At 32.8% G+C, this 9,799-nt stretch overlaps 1 protein-coding gene across 1 annotated transcript; it reads left to right on the forward strand.

The window, feature by feature from the left end:
• Positions 1–4,737: 4,737 nt before the first annotated feature.
• Positions 4,738–6,275, forward strand: LOC113715010 (uncharacterized). Its single transcript, XM_072066638.1, has 3 exons — positions 4,738–5,095; positions 5,209–5,265; positions 5,884–6,275. Exons 1-3 carry the CDS (start codon positions 4,789–4,791, stop codon positions 6,144–6,146), a joined length of 627 nt encoding a protein of 208 aa, XP_071922739.1. The 5' UTR covers positions 4,738–4,788; the 3' UTR covers positions 6,147–6,275.
• Positions 6,276–9,799: the final 3,524 nt, after the last annotated feature.

Raw genomic sequence — 9,799 nt, forward strand, 5'->3', positions numbered from 1 at the left:
ATTCCGGCCAAAAACTAGTCGGAAACTTAGATAGAGACCCAATTTGACCAATGTGAATTTGTAAGGGACGTAAAATTACACTTTAAAAGTAAGGAATGAAAAAAGTCATTTTGTAAAACGTGAGGGACGTTTTGAACGATTTTTCCCTAAGAAAAGTGTGTAAATATAGAAAATAATAATAATTGTTAGTGTGTGCGCGTGTATATATATATATATATATATATATATATATATATATATGTGAAAGGTTAGATAATATATGTGTGTTAACGAGTGCCCATATGACACCCATTAGAAAAACTCATTAATTAATCAAGTAATTAATCGTCCCCTAATCAAAAACTAAAATAAAAAATCAGATAATATCGGTTTAGCAGCAACTCCATAGATCCCAAATCTGGTTGATAATACATGTGTCACCAAATAATGATTATAACTTGTTATGTTTATCTCAAGTAAAGCATACCCATATCTAGAATAGTGAAATTGCAATAAAGTGAAAAGGCATATTTGCCACGTACGTATAAGGCTACTGCTTGATACGAATCTTCAAGTAAGAGGTTCAAGGGTTTGCAATCATATGCCCAAATGGACTCCGAGCAATCCAAGTTCTTGAGTTAATCAACCAATATGGAATTGTAAGAGTATAATATTAAAATCTTTTTACTGCAACCACAACAAATTGAAGAAAGAAGTCATTGTAAAAGATTTTACAGTTTAACCTATACTGTAGACTTAATCCTGCCCCAGTATTGAATATTCGGTGTGCTATTGTTTCTGTCTCCGTGTTATGGAGGCACTTGCACATTGCCGTACTGTTTACATACTAAACTCAAAAGCTTCTTGACCAATCAGGAGCTTTGATTTATTATGCAATAAAGATTTTATTATTCAACCCCCATTATTAATAGTCAACAGTTTGATGTGATGCCTCTTCAATTATTTATAAAGATACAAGAATAGCATTAATACCAATTATTTATAAAGTGCCTTTTAGGGCTGGTAAGGTGTCCAATGTGTCAAAACTTGAGTGTATAAATACACCACGAACGAACATGTTAATATTTTACTCAACATTGTTTAGTTCACGTACACATATTGGTAGAGATCGTAATAAGTGATTATATACCCGTGTTTTGGTATTACAATGCTATTTGCAAGATTAATCCCGAATGTAATTTCCTACTTAGGTCTTGTTTGAATTGTGATTTTTTGTGAACATATTTTCTAATCATCTTTTTTATTTCATATACATCGAAACGTTACGGTACATTTTTCTATAACAACTTTTAAAAGTAGCAATTCAGACGGAGAAAATTAAACAACCGAAAAATACCAAAGAAAATTAAACAATCTTGAACAGCATTATGAACTGTAAACATGGGTGACTTTGAGGCAGTGCTCTCATATTGGACACATCAACCGTCTACATTCTTCAAGCTAAATGATCTGTGTTGTTTATCTACACTCTTTAATGGTGTATCTTCATTTCGCCAATTTTTTTTTTTAGCCTTCATCTGTTTAATCTCTACTAATTCACATCGTACACCAACGAACAAGTATGACCAAGTGCAGTCTGAAAGTGACAATAATAATGTTTTCTTTGCCTGTCAATGTGACTGCTTCTTAAAAAAAAAATTGAAAATTTTTTTCGCTTTGTCCTCTAGCAATAATTAATGAAGTTTATATATGTGAGAGGCAACACAGAGGAGTTACAAGGTCATATCATGATAATTGCGTTCAATAGTCTGGGTTGAATGAATCAGTAGTATTTTATTTTCAGACAAGCAATTTGCAACAAATAATATCCTGTGTGTCTCGAATTTAATCATTAAAGAGCTGAACAGATCAAACAATATGATTGAAGATGAGACGAATATTCTGCGATGGGAAAAAAAAACCTAAACGAATCAAAATGAGACACGCAAAAAGGAAAAAAGTGATTCTAGGAGCATAACAAGCAGGAAAATCAACACAACCATGGAAAGTACAAACAAAAAGAACTCCTATATAACAAAGAGGCCTTTTCTTTTTTCTTGCATATAGTAAACGTTATTCTTTCCACTGAAATCTCGACAAACTTAACATCTAAACTAATCTCACAGGAGAACCTTAAAAGATGCTCATTTTTAGAGTCTCCTATGAAACTTAAATCCTAAATCCGCAAACTCCAACAGATCGATGTGGAATGCGAGACGGAGAAACAGGAAGGTTGCTACTAAACCCGCTAATGAAACCACCCCACTCTCTCTGATATAGTAAACGTTATTCGTACTTGTCAAACCTTCACCATGAAATCTCCAATCAATGATTGGACGAAATGTAGCAACACAATAAACAGGAAAGAAAAGGCTATTAACCCTCCTAAGCCATGAATAATACAGCATGGCGTGGATAAATCTGTTCAATCATTTGATTATATTTGTGATTCCTTAACCAAGGCCCTGGAATTATATCTTTCGCCCTTTATTTTTCTTCTCTATAAATTTCAAAAAAAAAAAAAAAAACGAAAGGCCCCTCTAGAATATGGTTAGCATCACAACAAACACAATTAAAAATTCCAATGCGGCATGGCCGCACTGCAATTGAGAGAATCCTATTTTTTGGCTGTCCTTTTTCTGTAAATGATGAGAAAAACTTTCATCTTCAGTCCTTGGTGTTTTCCACCCAGTGGTTTTTTCAATTGTTGATCTCGCAAAATTGATTGGAAAAGGACACAAGAAAATGGGTAGCGTCATCTGGAGCCCCACAAGTCACAAAAACTCACAACTGTTTCAATCTTTACACCCGAGCAGCAGCCTCAATTGCATGGCTAGCCATCAATGTCGACCACTGGCTTTATTGCCATCCTGTACGTACTCTCGGCTTCCTACCTGTTTGGGATGCATCACGGCCCGCTATTTTGGCCATTTTTTTGTGACCTTTCCAAATTGGAAGAGCTTTCTTCGCATCATCAACTTCTAATATATTTGTTATTTTCAATTTTCCTCAATTATTAAACCAAGGTAGGAGAATACCTTCCTAAATTTCTATCCTCATTTTTTTTTTTGTTCTTGAATGCTGATATGTCAACATAGGCTTGCCAAACAGGGCCTACATAATGCATTCGAACCACTAAACAATACTTTGTTTTTAAAATATCTTCATTTTTTATGGGACAAAATTGACATGACATGATTTGTGAAGCTTTTTACAACATTATAAGCTTCACATTGCAATAGCCACTGAGTTGCACTGTCTGAAGTTGGACCCTTCAATCAATATCCAGAAACAAAGAGAGGCCATCCCTAAGACACATGTATAGCCGTTACCCAAGTTTAGCCCTCGAAAGAATTCTTTCTTTTTTTTTTTTAATAGAAAAAAAATGGGGAGGAAGAATGACTTAGGTGAGTATTCAACCTCTTTTTCTCTTCATTTTTTTTTTTTTTGGTTGGAGGGTTGGCTGGTAAAGAGAGAGGGATTGTAAGTAGGAGATGCTGGATTAAAAATTTCCCACTTACAAAAAAATTAAAAAAAAAAAACTCTTTTTTTTTATTTTCTATTTTCTTGGATAATAAAAGAGTAGTATTTCAAAACCAAAAAGAAAAAATGTGAATAAAAAAGGAAAACTTTTATTCCCGATTTTCACTGAAAACCATCAAGAGCCAATACAATAAAATGACTATTGCATTATAGCATCAAAGCAAAATAGTAACCTAGAGGTACCCGTAGCACAAGAAACTTGGAGTAAGTGTTAAGATTTAGGTGGCAATGCAGGGCCGATTGGTTCAATGTTCTCGAGTTCCATCAAATTCAAAAGCATTCAAGAGTCTTTTAGCACACTTGTCTACGAGGAATTGGTAAAACATTTTGCCCAAGCGCAATTTAACAAGTACTATTAGTACGTTTCACTGGCTGAATCTATACCCTCTCTAATTTAGCTAATATGTCAGTCCAGTGTCCTCTCACATGAATATGATGACACTGGGCTTCAACTATAATAACAAAATCTCAAATGCCTGTCCAATACACTTGAGCTGCGCATCTGCAGGGCTCAAGTTTCCACAGCCCAATTAACGTGATCCAAGGTGTAAAGGTCTACTGTAGTCCTTGACCATCACGTGAATCTTTTTACCCGCCCCTAACAATGGCCCAATTTATCGTGATTATGAAGCAGCCACCATCTCAATAGCTCCTCTCCCTAAAACTCCCGGTTGAGTAATAGTAGAAAGAATTAATTTACATGCTTTTCTCGTCCCTCAAAATCTGCTAAAACCATCAAAATCTCTCCCAGGTGTAACCTATTATAAAAGTATATCAAATAATGTTTCCTTAGAATTGTCCTCTTTTTTAAGCCTTACAAACAACTTATTCAAATCATCGCATTTCTTCATAAGAAAATAATTTATTTCAATACAGTTGTATAAAAAAATAATTAAAAAAACACTTCTAAATTTTAAATTTTTATGTTTGGAAGATAATTTTTTAAGAGGGTTGTTGAGATAGGATAAAAATCACTCTTGTTTCAAGTTTTGAAGAGATAGATATGGTTATTTCAAGTGTATCACAACAATATCCATTTGAATCTCAACTATACGAGATATTTTAGGATGTCTTTTCATCTCACTATATCAAACCAAACCGCTATATTAGAAAGAATCGACTTGATTAAAATCTTACGATCTTTTCACTCAAAACACCTACACATCTTCTTCTTCATCGACCATCAACCATCGTATCTTCTTCACCATGGAGAAAAACATACGCTTTTGGGGCATCACATATATTCTAGTTATTTTATCACTAGGCATGGGCAATGCTGTGTGGACTACAGCAAAACCTGAGTCGAGTGCACCATCTCCGGCCGCTGTGGACTGCAGTGAATTAATATTTGACATGTTGGATTGCATGTCTTTCCTGAACAACGGTCCAGCTGATCCGAAACCTTCCCCTTCATGTTGCACGGGGTTTGAAACCGTGATAGATGCTGATGCTGAATGTGTGTGCGAAGGTTTGAAAAATGCTGCTAGTATGGGTCTTAGTGTCAATATTACAAAAGCTGCAATATTACCCTCACTTTGCCATGTTTCTGCTCCATCCATAAGCACTTGCAATAGTGAGTTTTTTTTTTTTTTCATATCTAAATTGTTCATGTGATTCAATGTGAGTTTTTTTTTTTTAAATTTATTGTTTTTGCTAATTCTTGATAAGCTATGTTTTTAATTGCAGTGTCGATTGCTCCTACACCATCTAATCCTATACCATCACCTTCTACACCATCTCCTGGTATGTTTTACACCATCTCCTGTAATTCCTGGCATGATGTAAAATATATAAGTAGTGTTTTTTCCCTGGCACAGAAGTAATTTTTTCTTCTTGGTGACATTTAAATATAGCAGTGATTCTTCTGTCTAGGCATAAATATTTGATGTACTGTCTATCACTTGTCCATATTTGTATCAATCCTTTCAATTGCTTGTGTATCAAAACTCTCATCTCTCAAGAAATATTACTAGTGATTTAGTTGGTAATTTAGCTGCATGCGAGAGGATGATTTAGATTAGAGGGTGAAAAGAGGAATAAGACTCATTGCTCTTCTTTTAACATATTTGTTAAATTTATTAATTATATTAGTGCAATCAGGGATGATTTTTTTTTTTTTTTTTGAAGTTAATCTTTATTGATTTAATTCTTTCATTTGGAGTGAGCTTAATTTATTGATTTAGTTTTTTTCATTTGGAGTGGAACAAAAATAAGACTCAGCATCACTTGTGCGGTGAAATATTGGCTGAATTTATTAATTATATATTTATATAATTGCATGGTTTTCTTTCGTCATTCTCTGCTAGAGTATCAGTGCGTAGTGTTGTAATTTAACATTTTTTTTTTCTTTTGCTTGTGCAGCCATACCACCACCCACCGCTAGTCCCCCGAAAACTTCGCCGCCGACGACTAACCCACCGACAAATAATCCTCCGACATCAGCTCCAACAGCATCACCACCATCGGGCACTTCTCCCGGGGCAAATTCTCCAGATGCCGCGGCTATTGCACCGTCTTCTTCCCCCAGTTCTAGTTCAGGAACAACCATTAGCAGCATGTCAATTTTTATGTTTTCTGCCATCACGGTTGTTGGTTCCTTTTCTTTTTTAGCAGTGATTTCTTAGAATGAGCATTGTTGCAACTCATTTTTATCTATTTTTAGTGTAGTTTAGCTATTTTTTTTTCCTAGTTTAGTTGAGATTAGTAGTCATGCATGCAAGTCAAGACCGTAATGTCTAATCTTTTATTTTCTAGTTCGTCTTGTCTATTTCTTTACTTCTTGTTTATATCACAGCAAAATATACAAATCTGTTGGACAGCAAATAAATAGAAAGGCCACCTAACATAGCAGCAAATGAAAAAGGCCAATGTTATCCTCTTGATTTAGTTTTGAAAAATCAAAATAATTTACTCTAATTTTGTTATACACCATATAAAAAGTATCAGGTCCCTATTTTCCTAGAAAACAAAAAATCCCGATTTTTCTAGAAAACCAAAAAAAAAAAAAAATCATTTTGAAAAACACAACATCGGATGAGATAATGAATAATTATGTGCATCAAAGAAAGTAAGATTAGATCATTAATAGTATTGTAGGACCTTGAGATAATGATATCACACTACTGTCTTGTCAAGGTTTTCAAAAATTAGGGAATCATATGTTAACTTGTCTTGGAATATGCAAAATTCGTTCTTATCAAGATCGTAGGATGGTTTATATATGATCAATAAATGCAATCTATTGGCACTAGTCTGTTTTCAGCCAATAGTTCATAAAAATAAGTAAAGGGAGGTAGAAAATGCAATTTAACTAAAAATAATAGTTTCTTTAGCTCAAAAATTATACTAGTTGTTAACATGATGTACTAATACTAGCAAAGTTTACCTACTATAATAAACTTAATTCTTTTTTAAAGGAAAATTAGAAAAAAAAATGATATGAATGATTTAACTTGATCAAATATATATATATATATATATATATATATATCTGTTCAAGATCCATCCTAAATTTCCATTAAATCTTTTTTTTCCGACAGAAAAGTCTTTGGTTTGAGTTTGAATTATTGTAACTTTATCTATTCTTGGTAGTTTAGAGTTAATGTTTGAATTAGAAGATCAAGAAGACATTGCCTTTGTTTTTTTAATTATTCCTTGATTTTCTCCTGGAAAAAAGTTCAATGATACTAGAGGTGGCAAATCAACTCACTTAACTAGATTTACCCATACCCGCCCATGAATAGATGGGTATGGGTATCTTAAATTTTTGCATATGGGTATAAATGAGTTACCCAATAATATCCATTTATTAAATGGGTATTATTGGGTAACCCATCAAACCCAATTAACCCATTTAAAATTCTCTTCCTCCCAAATCTCTTCTTTTCCCCTACCTTTTTTTTTTCAAATTTTTCATTTTGTCATGATGTTAACATTATTATTATTATTTGTTGATTTTATCTTATTATTTTATTTTTTCTTAGTTTGTTAACTTGCTCATTTTTTAGCATTACCAATTTATGATAAATTTTAGCCTATTTTCTTATCTTTATAAAATGAAATTTTAAATTTATATATGAAAAAATGTTAGGGGTTCAAAATTTTTGGATTAAGTTTTTATATTAATTTTTATAGTACTTAATTCAAATTTTTATATTTGTATTATTCAATTATTAAATAATAGGTAATTTTGTGACATAGAGTATAAATGAAAAAAATTGGTAATTAAGTTTATTGAACATTATAAGTAAATATTTAAAACTAATGATGGGTACAAAGAGTGGTATAAATTGATAACTTAGTTTGCAAAAATGAATTTAAATGAGTTTGTAAAAAGTTAAAATAAATGAGTAATTGGATTACCCAATTCATTTTTTGACTTACTCATTTATACCCATCTAATAAAATGGGGTATAAATGAGTTGACTCACTTATACCTATTACCCATTTTACCCAACCCAAATCCGCCCAAGTCACCTATTTTGACACCTCTAAATGATACGCCAATCCTCCTAAAAGTAGCAAGTTATGATTATGCTTTACATATTTGTCCCCCATTTCTTTTATTGTGAGGGAGAGGGAGAGGGAGAGGGAGGAGGCAACTACTAAAACTTATGCGAAGTATTACCTAATTTTTTTTTTTTAAGGATAATTCATGAACTTGAGGGCGACGGGGAGGGAGACGGGACAATTGTCCCCACCCTCAAATTAACGAGACAGATGCCTATGAAATTCTTATAAGTCGTCTGCCGGTACATTTCCCCGGCGAAATATGAACACACATGTTTATTGACCTAGGTTTTACCTATGAACTAACCATGGCTTGTTAAATGAGGATGTAACTTCGAGAGACTGTTGCACCGTGCCGTGTGCCATCCAGTTTTCATGACTTGAAGAATTGAAATATCCACGTAGTTTAATCCAACAACAGAAAATGACAATCAATAATATGACTGATGCAAAAATAGGTGAGGAATGCATGCCTGTACCCAACCCCCAACCATAACCGAACACCCAATGCAACAAATTTAATACCCACCCGTTTTTTATTGGTGATCATACAACGCACATTCAGTCACCTACACACATTCATCATCTCTGTGTTTTTATTACTACATTTCTTGTTATATCAAGAAAGGCAGGTATTCTATTTTGTGATCAGAATGAATGGTTGGATATCTACTAAGATAGGTAAAAACAAGTACGACAACTTCCCCTTTTATACCACAATCACAAATACGGGGCAGGATAAACGAATAATTGGACAAACACTAAGTTCTTCTTTTTTTTTTTTTTTTTTTTCTATACATAAAATAAAACAAGAATGGTTGGTCGACTACGGCACCCAACTGTCGGTCAACAATCCAAACGATCAAAAACCCCTGGAAAATTCAAAACGCCGCCACCCCCTGCCTGCACCTCTATTTCACGATATTTGTATATTTTAAGTTAGCCACCTTTGTTTAATTAATAAAGAAAATAATTAATTTTTTATATACTAACAATATATGCACTGTCACTATTGAATACTCCTCTTGTTTCATTTTGATAGTTCTAGTTTTTTTTTTTCACACGGTTTAAGAAAAAATAGTTAACTTTGTTGAAAAAATAAATTTAGATTGCTATTTTTATTAAATAAAGTTGGTTTTTCATATATCAATATATTTTGGAAAATCTAAATGCATTAAATGAGGTAGGTTATATTCAATACTAACAATCTATATTAAATAAAATAGTTTATAGTAATAACAACTTACATTAAATAAGGGTATTTTAGAGAAATTAAAAGACAATTACATTTTTCAATTGAAAAGTGGACTATAATTTGAAACAGACGAAAAAGGAAAACAGAACTATCAAAGTGGGACGGAGGAAGTATATGATAATTCATCTGAATTTAAATTTAAAATTCATATATTGCTCATATATAATGCATTGAACTGTGATAGTGTATACACTGTCAACGTATATAAAATTTACTCAAAAAAATTGGTTTGAAATTTTTACTAAGAAAAAGAAAAAAAAAAAAAGAAAAGACTTTGTCATAAGAAGTATCAACCTCGAATCCTACAACCACCGTCGTGTAACAAAATTATTTTTACAGATGGGCCTTTAGGATCGTCTGTTACTCAAACTGGTACATAAAGATTTTGACTTTGCACACCTTGAAAGACAAGTACTAAAATTTTTCCATTGATTCATAAAAATGTAGAAAATTGACAGAAAATGATAGAGGAGTGCAGGACTAATGGGGTGGGAATGGGGGGTTAGGTGGGAG

Source organism: Coffea arabica, chromosome 10e (genome assembly GCF_036785885.1).
Source record: "Coffea arabica cultivar ET-39 chromosome 10e, Coffea Arabica ET-39 HiFi, whole genome shotgun sequence".
NCBI lineage: Eukaryota > Viridiplantae > Streptophyta > Magnoliopsida > Gentianales > Rubiaceae > Coffea > Coffea arabica.

Bases quoted from the DNA above. Each gene is read 5' to 3' on its own strand.
- LOC113715010 (XM_072066638.1), top strand. From the start codon at position 4,789: ATGGGCAATGCTGTGTGGACTACAGCAAAACCTGAGTCGAGTGCACCA. The intron at 5,096-5,208 runs GTGAGTTTTTTT...TTTTAATTGCAG, and splicing joins ATCCATAAGCACTTGCAATA to TGTCGATTGCTCCTACACCA. The intron at 5,266-5,883 runs GTATGTTTTACA...TTGCTTGTGCAG, and splicing joins ACCTTCTACACCATCTCCTG to CCATACCACCACCCACCGCT.